Source organism: Asterias rubens, chromosome 22 (assembly GCF_902459465.1).
Source record: "Asterias rubens chromosome 22, eAstRub1.3, whole genome shotgun sequence".
Classification (NCBI taxonomy): Eukaryota; Metazoa; Echinodermata; class Asteroidea; order Forcipulatida; family Asteriidae; genus Asterias; species Asterias rubens.
The window spans coordinates 1,267,207-1,281,111 of NC_047083.1; the positions used below are offsets into that span (position 1 = coordinate 1,267,207).

At 38.5% G+C, this 13,905-nt stretch overlaps 2 protein-coding genes and 2 non-coding genes across 4 annotated transcripts; 1 reads left to right on the forward strand and 3 right to left on the reverse strand.

Moving 5' to 3' along the window:
* The first annotated feature begins 5 nt into the window (after positions 1–5).
* LOC117305010 (protein SPT2 homolog) lies at positions 6–5,571 on the forward strand. Its single transcript, XM_033789689.1, has 6 exons — positions 6–187; positions 841–964; positions 1,300–2,301; positions 2,758–2,920; positions 3,576–3,653; positions 4,090–5,571. The coding sequence occupies exons 1-6, from the start codon at positions 128–130 to the stop codon at positions 4,181–4,183; spliced, it is 1,521 nt and encodes a 506-aa protein (XP_033645580.1). The 5' UTR covers positions 6–127; the 3' UTR covers positions 4,184–5,571.
* Positions 5,572–6,500: 929 nt separating this feature from the next.
* LOC117305270 (collagen alpha-1(X) chain-like) lies at positions 6,501–11,631 on the reverse strand. Its single transcript, XM_033790104.1, has 6 exons — positions 11,432–11,631; positions 10,558–10,959; positions 10,099–10,260; positions 9,116–9,379; positions 8,865–8,939; positions 6,501–7,212 (listed from the first exon to the last, which is right to left on the reverse strand). Exons 2-6 carry the CDS (start codon positions 10,952–10,954, stop codon positions 7,028–7,030), a joined length of 1,083 nt encoding a protein of 360 aa, XP_033645995.1. The 5' UTR covers positions 10,955–10,959; positions 11,432–11,631; the 3' UTR covers positions 6,501–7,027.
* Positions 7,574–7,645, reverse strand: Trnad-guc. Its single transcript has one exon. It is a non-coding gene; the product is annotated as a tRNA-Asp (tRNA).
* Trnad-guc lies at positions 9,705–9,776 on the reverse strand. The gene has a single exon. It is a non-coding gene; the product is annotated as a tRNA-Asp (tRNA).
* Positions 11,632–13,905: the final 2,274 nt, after the last annotated feature.

Sequence of the window (13,905 nt, forward strand, 5' to 3'; positions counted from 1 at the left end):
TTCCCGAATATCACTCGTCAGTTCCGGATGTTCGTGTGCGAAACATCAGGCAAGAATATGACTGTTTTCTGACGAAAACGATTGGGATGTTGTCCTTTTTGGGAGAAGGATTAACAGTTCAGCCATCATGGATTTTCAAAAGTTGCTCGATATTGCCGCCCAGAACAAGAAAAAGGCAGAAATTGAGGTAAATTATTGTTGTTTCATTTTCAATTGGCATGCAATGTCACAATGTAATGTGTATTTTCTGCTGATCAACGAAAACGTCTGTCTTTTTCGCATGATGACGTAATCATACTGAAAAAATGCAAATTAAAAAATGCATGCTATTTTGAAATTGCCAACAATTTAAATTCAGGTTTTGTTTTTTATTGAAGTTGTTTATCCAACAATTGCCATTTTGTTTTCCTTCAACTAAAAAATATTTTTTGTTTGTTTACATTTCTTTGTTTATAAAAATGATATAGAACTTAGAAGGGTTTCATAAAAATGGAAAAAAAATTGTTTTTCAATAATATTAATAAATATTAAAATTAAATAATTCAAATCAAACATCTTTATTAAGCCCAGTTCATCATCGAATTGTCGAAATGCCAAGCTAATTTCGCAATATAGAGACCTTGTTGCGTAGTAAAGTATGAAGTGTTTTAGACTTTAGAGCAGTTTTATTCCCATTGAATGAATGTTTGTTTATTTCTAAATTTACATTTCTAAGTTTTCTTGGATGTAAACCAGTCTTACACATGTCACACACGAAGAAGAAATAAATTTGAGATCTTTGTATTTTATTATAGCAGAAGTAGAAGGTATTAAACAAAATTTTTTTCTGTTAAACCCCAGGTGATTGTTAACAAGCGGTATACGACGTCCCTTCCACCACCTAAAAAAGAGAAACGTTCAGGAGTAGATCGTGCAGCGATAAAAGCAAGACTAGAGAAAAAACAACATGACCAGAAACAAAAAGGTAAGTAAAACATGTTTAAAAAGTCCATGTTTACTGTCCGAGTCAAACCGCATACAGAATGTTTTACTTAGTTATTGGTAAATTTGTGATTGGAAATGTTGACAAAATTACTGGTGGTCAGCAACCTTATAGCTGTTTGAAATAATCAATGAGGGTCATAACCCAAGTCATGAAGAAGACTTCATGCAGCATCTTGAACATCAAGAAGGTCTTGTCTACAACAAAAGGTTTTGCACTGAGAACATCTTGCAGAAAGCCATCAGAAAAATATTAAAATTTCAAGTTTCAATCTTATTTGATACACCCTTTTCTTTTGTGATCTTTTTGAAATGCAGTGCTGGAAGAGGAGTCTAAGAAAAAGGAACTCCTTAAACTACGGGCAGAAACTAAAAGTAAGTCGAAGAAATCAACGGAGAAACCTCAGGAGCACAGACGAGATGTAACACCCAAAGAAAACTACAAGGACGGCAAACATGAAGTTAAACATCAATCCTTCATGAAGAAAATTCAGAAAGTTTCTGAGAGGGCTAGAGACGAGGATGATGTCAAAGTGGTTAGTAAGAGGGCTCCTGATTTGCCGAAAAAGCCTAAGAAGCCAGCTGCTTCCTCAAAGGGACCAATGAGCTATGAGCAACTATTGGCTTTGGCAGCTAACCAACAGAAGGGGAAATCGTCGGAAGGAAAATCCAAAAAGACTACTGACTCGACCTCCAAGTCCAAGCAAATAAAGAGTACACCGAAAGTTAGTGAGATGGATCTTAAGAAAGCAGCCGCTGCTCGGAAACTTGGAGAAATGAGGAGGCAAGAGTTTCTCGCACAAAGAAGAGGAAGTGAGGAAAGTAGCCCTGCTGAAAAATCAAATGGTTCGTCGAAGAACGGAGCAACAAAATCATATAAAATTAATGGAAAGAAGGTCATGTCAGAACTGCAGAGAGCTACGCCAGGATTCAAGAAGCCAGACTCAGTTACCTCAAGACCCAAGACAAGCAACGCGAAGACAAAACATTCCTCCGTGCCAAATGGTGGCATGAAACACAAAAGTGCCGGCAGCTCTTCAAAAAGCATCCCAAATAATCATGAGAGACGAATGCAACAGCAGACTCCGGAGAGAAAAAAACCACCCATGACTCTGACTCAGTCCACGGTTGATCAGTATTTAGATAAAGCGCCCTCCTCAGGTCACAGACCCCGTCCAGTTTCCGATCAACGCCCTGAGCCGAAACGTCAGAGTAAAATGGAAAAGTACTATGATAGAGTGCCCTCTAGCAGCAGACCTCAGCCAGGTTTGGACAGAAGGGCTCCCTCTATGGGCCAGCAGATGCAAAGGAAAAGACCAGGTGATATATGGTTGTTGTTAATGGCAACTCTTTTTCCTGTTTTTAAATCTTGCCTTCACCATCAATCACTTCTTTCCAAACAGAAGGTTGATCATTGGCTCATTCTGGTTTGGCCTTGATGCCCCTTGAAAAGTTTCCCATAGACTTTTATCGTCCAAAGGATTTGCCCCTTGCATATGAAAATGACCTCTAAAAGATGAAATTCCGTGGCTAGTATGTTACTAAAACAGTCTTGAACGTGTACAACAAAGAAACCCAATGATGCTGTTTGAGTTTATCAAAATGTTGTAGCAAAATTAAGAAACATTTTTTACACGACATTTTCAAGGAGCTCCAATCAAGGCAATGACCAAAGGTTTGGGAGCAAAAAAACCTCCACAAATTATCTTGGACATCTCTCCTCACCCAACATTGCTTTCATGTCGTTCTATTTCAACCTTATTTTGATTTCCTAAGTGTCGGCTGCTCCATCTTTCCAAGCCAAGCGAGGGCGTCTCCTTAGCGATGAAGACAGCGACTACGAAGAGGATGGTTTCATCGATGACACGCCCCTTGAAGAAGAAGGAGGGGAGGACGTATCCCACTACATCAAGGAGATATTTGGATACGACAAATCAAAGTAAGACTTGACATTTTTCATAAGATGATCTTTTCGATCCCAATACTCTAAAATTAAGACCCGGTGCTGCATACTCCTCAAGAGTTTGAATGGTCTTAAGACTTCATAAAGCTTGATAAATGGGGGAATAAAGTGGCCATTACATGCCTGTCGTGTCCATCATCAGCAAGCTCTGCCCAAATGCACACAAATTGGTTCAAAAGATTATTACAAGTCAACTGACACTTCTTAGAGCCATCACTCTTCACAAAAGAGATTGCTTACATTGTGTCACCTTGTCAGAGTTATTTGTCATCTGAATATGTGATTCCGTTATAAAGTACATATGATTTGAGGCATTGCATGGTGAGGTATCAGTATATATTTGGTTTGCGGTAACACCATGAGTGTATCTACTTGCACAGGTAGAGTTTGTTCTTTAGAGAACTGTCTTGCTATAAATTGTTCTATCGCGGAGTAGATTTATCGGGGGGACTTCTCAGTTCTGAAAAGAACTATCCTGCTTTTTAACTACTACCTGTGTGGAAGGTATAGAAAATCGACTGGGACTACTACTTTAGCTTATAGGAATGTAATTAACTGTACTACCGCGGAGTGAGTTCTTTAATTGGTCTCAACATTAAGTACATTAGTCAGGTGTTGTTTATCTCACCAGGTACGGGTATGAGAGTGACTATGCGCTGAAGAGCATGGAGACAAGTTACCGAGATATCCAGAAAGAAGAAAGGATGAGGTAAGTTTTAAGACTTACATCCTACAAAATTCAAGACTTTATTGTTTTACTTTTTCATCAGTTATGTTCTTCTTGTTTTTGTTGATCTTCAAAGATGCTCTTCTTGTATGTTTATTTTTCGGTAACACCTTGTGTGTATATCCTTGCCAGCTAAATTATGTTCTTTTGAGAATTTGTCTTGCTTTATATCTACTACTGCAGAGTTTGAATCCTTCTCCAATTCGGGAGACTTCTCTTCTACTTCAAAGTAGATTTTTTCAGAATTCGGGAGATTTCTTTAATACTACGGCAGAGTAGAATTTCGGAATTCGAGAGACATTTCAGTTCTGAAAAGAACTGTCCTGCTTTTTAAGATGTTTTTCTTGTTATCCTTTTTGTTGATCTTCAATTATGTCAATTATGTTCTTTCATTGTTCCTTCTTTCTTTCTTCCACAGCACTCGCATCGGAATGAGAGAAGATCTTGAAGACATCAGACGAGAAAGAGAAGAGAATAAACGTCTCGCTCAGAAGAAAAAGAAGAAGAGGTAACAGCAGATGTTGAGTTGATGCTGCCATTCTGTCTACCATGTCTCACGATGACACATTGTCTTTGTGGCAACAAGTAAACATCGCAGTGACTATTTTATTTCCATTTATTATTTATTTTATTTTGATGAACTGAGGTTGCTCTTGCCAAAAACGGAAAGTACAATAATTTTGTAATTATTCAAAGTCATTGTCAAGTTTATTTCTGCGAAAGTCCTTTTTCTTGGTTTTTAACAACGCAAAATTTCTGTGTGAATTTTATCACAACATTTTTATTTTGTTGTTTTGGGAACTTTTTATTTTGCCTTTTAGTATTGTAGATTTTGATCGTTTTTCTCCCAGAGAGGATAAGTTTTGTGCCATCATTGCAACACTGGCTAAAGCACTTCACACAGCAAAAATATGCACACATGGTTTCAAATCCAACAACAAAATTATTTCTTAAAAATTTCGAAATAAACCACAATCATCCATCTTTATTTTGATCAAATGCCATTTAACTTGTACTCTACTTGCTTGCATCAACATTAACTATTTAATTTGTTGTTGTTTATTTAAATCTTTACAGAAAAGTGCAAAACATTGAATATCACGTAAACAAACTGAAGAAATAAGCTTGGATGGGTGTTTCATGTTAGAAGAAATAAAATGCTATAAGAGACTAAATTTAGCAGGTTGATCGACTCATAAGAGACCATAACAGCCACATGCGGCTTGTATAAAAATATCCACATCAGCAGGGGTCGAAATTGCCACTAGCCCGCCAGCCCCGGACTACCGGATTTACAGCCGGGCTACTCATTTTTCCAGTTTGATACCCCCGCGGGCTAGTGGACAAAAAATGCAAAAATCAGTATCACAAACAGCAATGAGTTGTGCTGATGGTTTAGTGTAAAGTTTGTGCCATGGTTCAAGACATAATGTGTTTTCCGGGCTACCAAAATCTCATCAGGGCTACTAAAAATTCTTGATTCATGAAAGTACACTTAATTTCGACCCCTGACATCAGCCACAAACGAAAACAAAAATTGGAACTACTTCAGTTCAACCCAAAATCTCATCAGGGCTACTAAAAATTCTTGATTCATGAAAGTACACTTAATTTCGACCCCTGACATCAGCCACAAACGAAAACAAAAATTGGAACTACTTCAGTTCAACCGAAAGGGTCATAGTAAAGGTCTTGTCTTGAATTGACTTTTTCCAATGTTTTTCATGGTATGCATTTGTAAAACAAAACAAAATACCTGTTTCGTACTATTTCTCCCAGAAAAACTAATGGAAAACAATAGTTAATTGCCTGACATTTGAACCCTGCCAGAGAATTTCTCGAAAAGAAAAAAAAAGAAAAGAAAATCACCCAATGTAAGGCACCTCTGTGGTATGGTGAAGAGTTAAAACATAATCTGTGTTGTTTTGACTTATGTGCCTACTTCCATCTGACTTTAAAATTGTAATAAAAAAATGAGTCCTTATGAATTGATAAAGAATCATCAGTAAACAGATTTTGTGCTAGGGAATATGGCCCTTTTTGACGGACAGCATTGGCTCATGCTTCGTCAGTTGTTTTGAAAATGCATTTTTTCCTGTTATAAGACTTTGAACAGATGGACAGAGCCTATGCCACTTTTCGGAAATGGCCCGTGTGTAAACATCAATATGAAATCAATTTCTATGTGCCATCACATTTTGTGAAACATGTGCAAGAAACAAAGTGCAAACGAGAATAAAGCCTGTGTTTATATATTTAATTGCATTGTAGACTCAATTATTGTATGTTTGTTATTCCTTGACCCTAACCCTATAGTGTATAAATAACAAGGGTTTATCAGAACATGGTTTTTTGGGGGTAATAATAACAACAAAAAGAATTTATAAAGCGCCAAAGTGCCAAAAAGGCCTCAAAGCGCTAGATACAAAGGTAAAAAGCAATTTCCAAAACACAATATTACAATAGGGTTTCCGAAGAAAACAATTTAAAAAGACAATTACAAAAAATGCTACAAGGCATTGGGTGGGGGTTGGGTGAGGGGTATCTTTCCTCGCCTTCGACCTCTAGGACCCGGCGAGTTTGAATCGTGCTGGGGGCACTAGGAGGATTGGGTTTACAGTCCCTATCAGGGCCCAATTTCATAGAGCTGCTAAGCACAAAAATTTGCTTAGCATGAAATTTCTTCCTTGATAAAAACAGGATTACCAACCGAATTTCCAAATGATTTTCAGGATAAGCAAATAACAGCTGAATACCACCAAAAAGCAATATGCAACAAACGGAAATTTGGTTGGTAATCCTGTTTTTATCAAAGAAGAAATTTCGTGCTAAGCAAATTTGTGTGCTTAGCAGCTCTATGAAATTGGGCCCTGACTACGTGGGTTTTCCTTGACATCTAGGCCTGAAACTTCCATCCATGTCTCCTCTCCATTGGGTTCTTAGCTAGTACAGTGATTAAATTCGCTTTTATGAGAGCCCTTGGCTTCACAACCGCAATAAATGAATTGAAATTAAACATCAGAACACAGAGCAGTCACCGTCCGCCGCACTTGTTATAAAAATAAACCATGGGGACATCTATAGACTCCCAAAATGGCGCAATCAACATTTTATGATAATGATGTCGGGGCCTTATTTCATAAAACCTTTAAAGCTTGAACAATTGCTAAGCACAGAAAACTTGCTACCAGAAACTGGTTCTCAGCCAAAATTTCATAAAGTTTACATTGTTACAACTGGTGCCTCACTCATTTCTTTTGCTAAGCAAAGAAACTTGCTAAGCAGTATTTTCTGCTTAGCATCTTTTATGAACATGGGCCAAGGTAAACTGGGTCAAAAGGAAATCCGCCGTTGACCTAAGCTTCAAAGATAAGAAAACCAGAGAAAGTTGTGAATCTGTAATGGCTGCTGTACAGCTCTCGGCCATCGTACAATTGCAGATATACTTGGTCACTATCCTCAAGATCTAGGATGACACTGTTACTAGCACCATCTTCGGTATCTGTGATGCCATAGTCTATGACACCAACAGTGTGGTCACCTAGAAGTACAAGAAAAAAATGCATTAGCCAAGATTTGCAGGATTTGAGTGTGTTTGAATACAGGGTGTTCAAATTTCTTTATCAATCTTTATCAATATTTTTTATACATTTTTAATATTATATATTTCTGGTACCAAGGATGCCTCATTAGTGAACTTAATCACTGTAGCTTGTACAATATAAAATGCAGTCTAAAATAAAGTAAATAATTTTGAATTTGTAAAAATGTCAACAATTGTAGGTTTTTCAAATATTAAAGAGGGGGAAGATATTTTTAAACAAAATTTGACACACTGTTTTTTTTATTTCCATGTTATTTTGGTAAAAAACGTGATAAAATATGTGTAAAAAATTCCTATCCTCCCCGGCGGGGAATCGAACCCCGGTCTCCTGAGTGACAGTCAGAGATACTTACCACTATACTACCGAGGATTGGCGGAGGAGGGAGGATTTCGTTATGCAATGAACAAAGTAGCGTGTATGTTACGCAATGTTAGTCTTTGTCCAAGGTGTTTGCTTGATTCATCACACAACTTTAAGATGAATGTAATGTTTAACAGTGTTTTGGTGATAAAGAACGTAACATTTGACAATTCAGGTTTGAGATAAGCCAGGCAATGAAATTGTGCTTGTTTGCATTTTTACAAACGGAAAACCAACCAGATACGGGTCTGGCATCACGACCACGCATTGCATGGGGAAAATTTGTGCATGGCACTGTGACGACCAAAGTTCACGCATGAACAAGCTCAGCTGGAGCAAGCGTCGCATTCAATTATGTCCTCTATGCAATACTATCCGGAGGACATTATTGCATATGCAATAATGTCCGCCGGACGGTTTTGCATAATGCAATTGTGTCCGCCCGGACACATTTGCATATGCAGTTGTGTCAGCCCCGTGCAAAACCGTCCTTGCAGTAAAGTCGCCCGGAACACGTTCGCCATTTTTTTACAAGCTAAGGAAGCGCATGTCATGAATGACATGGGGAAATGTTCGGCCGTTTGGGTATTTGCTGAAAACATAAAGTACGTGAATATTCATGCTGCATATACATTACGTAGGTTCAGTGCATGCACGCTCGCTTACGCGCGCACATACAATGAGTACAGTCATTGCATAGCCCCCCGGACACGTTTGCATTTGCAAAAGTGTCCGGAGCGGCCAGATTGCATGGCGGACACAATTGCATCTGACTCCGGCTGTAATTGAGGGGGCGAAACAACAGGGTTTTTTTCTTCCCATTTTCACTAAATAGTTGATCAAGGTTATAAGCATCACCTATCATGAGTGACACACTGAATTTTTAAATAAACGTAGACCGACCCGCCCCCCCCCCCAATACGGCGACGAATTCTGTAGAATTTCGTCTGATACAGCGCCCTCTTTTGAAATTTCCAGTTCCGCCCATAATCCTCCTATGAAACATCTGTTGGTTTCACATAAAGCTTAGAATGATCAATTAATTGCTAAGCACAGGACGGTGTTATGTCACACTACAGATCACTATGGTAATAATTGGCTTTGTGGAAGTCGAGCACTGCCTGGACGTTTGGCAGGGTTGGTTCGGGGCGGGGCTTGGGTTATATAGGGGCGGGTGTGATGGCGAAACTTCTAATTTCTACCTCCATGACAACTAAGACAGACTCACCGTTTTTAAGCAGCTGGACAAGAGGGAAATTTTGATTGGATGACTTGTAGATGTTGACGGAAAAGAAGTAAGTTCCTGAAAGAAATTTTAATTACTTTGATTAAGCATAAAGTCTAAGAAAAAATAGAGAAAAGTCACATCCAAATTTGGCTAATTAATAGTACTTTATGGTTTTGTTGTTGTTGATGTTTGTTGTTGTTGTTTTTTTTTTGCATTCTCAACGTAACATCTCAAAGTTGAGCTTTTCTTACCAGGAACGTAACAGTGGAAAATCCCAGTCTCTTCATCAAAATGTCCGCCTTGATTGGTAAAGATCTTCTGGTAAGTTATTATGATTGGTCCGTTGGTTGCCAGGAGACTGGTTGTCCTGGCAGCAGAAAATGCCACTTTTCTCCGGGAGTTTCTCCCGTTACTGTTAGGGTTTCTGGGAGGGTCGGTCTCGGGCGGGGGAGGGCAGGCTTTACACTCCCCGATTTCGCCCTTCACTCCAGGGAAACCTCGGCCTCCTTTTATACCTGTAATTATAGAGTTTTGAAAGTACTAGTATGTATTCATAAAATAATGGTTTGTTGTACAAAATAACTGTATGGAGTTTCGAAGTGATATTTTTATGAGTTATATTCATTCATTCATACATCGATGGTTTATTATTTTAAATTTTTTTAAATCGCGACATCGGGCAAATTACAAGTAAATTTACAATAAAAATATTTAAACAATAAGAAATATTTGAACAAAAACAATGGAAAAACAACAATAAGTTTGTCATAATGCTTTGTTATTTTTATCTTCAATGCTAAAAAAGAAAGGAATACAATTATGTTGTAAAAAACACCTATCCTCCCCGGCGGGGAATCGAACCCCGGTCTCCTGAGTGACAGTCAGAGATACTTACCACTATACTACCGAGGATTGGCGACAATAATTGAATTTCATTACGCTATGAGCAAAGTAGCATAGGCTTATACATTACGCACTGCTAGTCTTTGTTCAAGGCGAATATAATTATTGTCCATCTCATTTTTTTTAAGATGCATCAAAGTACGTAAAATAATGTTCATCAGTGACTTACTGACGAAGAGTGACAAACATAGTCATGGTTGAGTTGACCCAGGAAAAAAAAAACATTTTGTTTGCATTTTTACAAACAACACTTTAAAACATAATAAATAGGGCCTATGAGCTACACATTCATTCAATGTTCATAAATTTGTAGTTTTGTTTCGTAATTTACCATCAAATCCATTTATCCCAGCTGGTCCCGATGCTCCAGGTGGGCCGGGTGTTCCGGTTATACCGTGTTTCCCTGGTAGACCCATCGATCCCGTATCACCCTTTAATCCTGCTTCACCTTTATCTCCTGTCGGTCCGGTAAACCCAGAACCGCCTGGAGGACCTGTGAATTAAAACAGAAAGACCGTTAATTATACAAACTTAATTAATAACTTATTTTTGTGATGAATGTCCTTGCCGTGGTGCTATTTTGGTCTCTCTTATCCTTTCATTCTTGGGATTTTGTTCTCGGCTGGGGAGACGTGTTTTGTTAAAATGTATTTGTTGTTGTATATTAAGGTTTGCGGTTACACCATGTGTGTATCTACTTGCAAGGTAGAGTTGTATTTGTTGTTGTTGCTGTATTTGTATTTGTTGTTGTATTTGTTGTTGTTGTTTAATTCAAAAACAGTTTACTCACCATTGATACCAGGAACTCCTTGCTCCCCCGCTTCACCTTTCGTCCCAGGTCTCCCAGCCGGACCAGGCTGCCCATTATTGCCATTATTTCCAGGATTACCCGGGAATCCAGACGGGCCTTGCGACCCCGGGAATCCTGGCGTACCGATCGGGCCCTGCGGACCGGGCATCCCGATGACGATGGGCGAAGCACATGGTAGTTTCTCCCGGGGGTAGCACGTCTGCTCAGGGGGTGGTTGCTCTGGTTGCTGCTGGGTCTCTTGCTCGGTGATTGGTTGAGTGGTGTTCTCTGTTAAGCCAGCTACGTCTGGTGGTTGGTCGACGCCGGCATGGCAGTAGCCAATTAGAAATGACATGCAAATTAGCATGACAGGAGTTGAGAAAAGGGTGTACTTCATGATATCTGGTGACAGAAAGGAAGAAGTTGAAATGAAAGAAGTGCAAGTGAAGTCCTTAAATAGCGAAACATGCATTTAGTAGGCCTATTCGTATTCCTTTTAATAACAGAAATGAAGGGGGGGGGGGGGTTATACCTCCGGCCCCAAAGCCCCGAAGGAAAAACAAAACAAAGCGATTGAATAAATGGCAACTTAGCTAATAGTCTATGACAATACGCCTAGCTACATACATGGAAGTATCGTGAAACAAAGATGTAGAAAATTAAAATCTTTAAATTTCATAACCCTTATGTGCAAAATAACAATAAGTTACCAACAAACTGTTATACAGTGCTAACAGGTTATAGTGAAGGTTGATTTAAACCAAAATACCCCAACTCTTCTTTCAACGAAACTTTCACGTAATTGTTTTGGACCTCTTTATGAAACTAACGAAATTATGATTATGTTTAAGCTTGCGTCTCGACAAATACTTACCAAGCAAAGAAGGGTATGGCTTCTTGAAGAAAATACCACCTTTTCTGCCAATAATATCGAAATAAAACTCCTTCTTGCGTATTTTTAACACGCGATGACTGGATTTCTCGAACGATGTCGACGGTAGCTACAACTCGATTAAGGTTTCCGCAAAAAGCAGTTTCACTTATATCTTCTCGACACAGGCAACTTTTAACCCTGGTCCGACCGGATATGAAATAATATTTGGCTTGCTTGCACTTGCTTGTCGCCCCTTTTATAGGCTTCAATTATTTTTGAAATAACAATAGTAATTTATCAGGCCAAAATAAAATAAAATTGTTTGTCGTCCAGAATGTTGAACAAGAAAACCAATCTGAAATGAAATATTGCGCCTGCAACTTGCTTATAAAAGAGGGGCGAATTCCGGGTTGGTTTTGAGTTGAGTGGGTGGGGGCGGGGGGGGGGGGACCCTGGTCTCTAAAGGTATACCAAGAAGGGGCAGATATTTCGGAAGGGTCCACAAGGGAGTGGAGTTGGCTGATTATTTTTGTGAAATTATTGTGGGGCGGGGGCGTATGGTGGGTGTGTGATGTCCAATATCGGGGTAGTGACAAGTTTCCTGGAACCAGAATCAAGTGGAGGCGGTGTCATAGCAAGGTTAAGATGCTGGTCTTGAGGGAGATGGCACAGATGGGTTTATGGCGCGTATACCAAAGTTTGAATCAAACTTTGGTATACTTTGGCATGCATCCCAAAACAACCCTTGCAGTATCCTTGTCAATACTTCACTCTGTGCACTCTTGTATAGAAACTTTAAGACATGAACGACGGTCTCTCATCGAAAATTTAAAACATTGAAAATATACCTTAAAACTTTACCAATAGGGAATAGATAAGGACATTAATTATGAAAACAAAACCGCCATAGAATTATGAATGTATCGCACTAGAATTAAAGACGTAACATGGTTTTATTTCTCTAAGGCCTCGGAGGAGTTGTGTTTGAACAAGGTCCACCGGAAAGGGGAATTTATGCCAGTCAGTGATTTAAAACAAATTGAGTGTGGGTTGGTGGTCGTTATTGCTTGACAACTTACAAACCCATGGGGTTCTCATGTGACTCAGAGTTCACAGGAAACATTGTGACAATGAAAGATAAGGAATTAAAGGCAGTGGACACTATTGGTAACTACTCAAAATAATTATCAGCATAAAACCTCACTTGGTAACGATTAATGGGGAGAGGTTGATAGTATAAAACATTGTGAGAAACGGCTCCCTCTGAAGTGACATAGTTTTCGAGAAAGAAGTAATTTTCCACGAATTTGATTTCGAGACCTCAAGTTTAGAAATCAACCATCTAAACGCACCCAACTTCGTGTGACAAGGGTGTTTTTTCTTTCATTATTATCTCGCAAGTTCGATGACTGATTGAGCTCAAATTTTCACAGGTTTGTTATTTTATGCATAGGTTGAGATACAATAACTGTGAAGGCTAGTCTTTGACAATTACCAATAGTGTCCACTGTCTTTAATACGCTCCTTCACCTATGGAAAACACATGTGCAGACAGCAATAAAGACAATCACACACTTTATGCTGTTGGTCCTAGCAGCACTTTTGCATTTATTTTAGTTGTCATATTTTTACACCGATGTCACAAATCACAGCAAATAGTTTTCTTTCTTACATATATTTACAATTTATTTATTTATTTTGATACAGAGGACAGTGCAGTAATTAAATACAGCGATTAATAATACTGTGGATATACAATTTATGTAAATTATGCATTAATTAAAGGTCAAAGATTTGAATAAAGAAATGAATATGTATGTTTTGATTGACCTTCAAATGACCTTTTGCTCCGACGCCAGAACTCCACTAAACCCTTTAAAGGCAGTGGACACTATTGGTAATTACTCAAAATAATTATCGTCATAAAACCTTTCTTAGTAATGAGTAATGGGGAGAGGTTGATAGCATAAAACATTGTGAGAAACGGCTCCCTCTTAAGTGACGTAGTTTTCAAAAAAGGGAAGTTATTTTCCACGAATTTAATTTCGAGACCTCAGAATTATATTTTTAGCATCTGAAAGCACACAACAATTCGTGTGACAAGGGTGTTTTTTTCTTTCATAGTTATCTCGCAACTTCGACGACCAATTGAGCTCAAATGTTCACAGGTTTGTTATTTTGTGCATATGATGAGTTAAAGTATACACACCAAGTGAGAAGACAATTACCAATAGTGTCCAGTGTCTTTATTGACTTTCTGTCATTGGTAAAATAATGAACAATAAATTGCAGAACATACGCAGTTAACATGATTTAAAACTCACTGTTAATCCAATCCAATTGAAAAAAAAATTGGGGGAGGGAAGGGAAATCACACAACAAGCTTTCTCCTTAAGCCCTGTTTATAGGAGTGAGGTTTAAGTGTTTTGTACATTTGTAAAAGTGACCTTTTAGATCTGAACAACTTTCTTCTT

Coding starts and splice junctions, on each gene's coding strand:
- LOC117305010 (XM_033789689.1), top strand. CDS start 128: ATGGATTTTCAAAAGTTGCTCGATATTGCCGCCCAGAACAAGAAAAAG. Junction 2,302..2,757: donor GATGCAAAGGAAAAGACCAG/GTGATATATGGT, acceptor TGATTTCCTAAG/TGTCGGCTGCTCCATCTTTC. Junction 2,921..3,575: donor TTTGGATACGACAAATCAAA/GTAAGACTTGAC, acceptor TTATCTCACCAG/GTACGGGTATGAGAGTGACT.
- LOC117305270 (XM_033790104.1), bottom strand. CDS start 10,954: ATGAAGTACACCCTTTTCTCAACTCCTGTCATGCTAATTTGCATGTCA. Junction 10,261..10,557: donor AGGAGTTCCTGGTATCAATG/GTGAGTAAACTG, acceptor TTTAATTCACAG/GTCCTCCAGGCGGTTCTGGG. Junction 8,940..9,115: donor TTTCCACTGTTACGTTCCTG/GTAAGAAAAGCT, acceptor AATTTCTTTCAG/GAACTTACTTCTTTTCCGTC.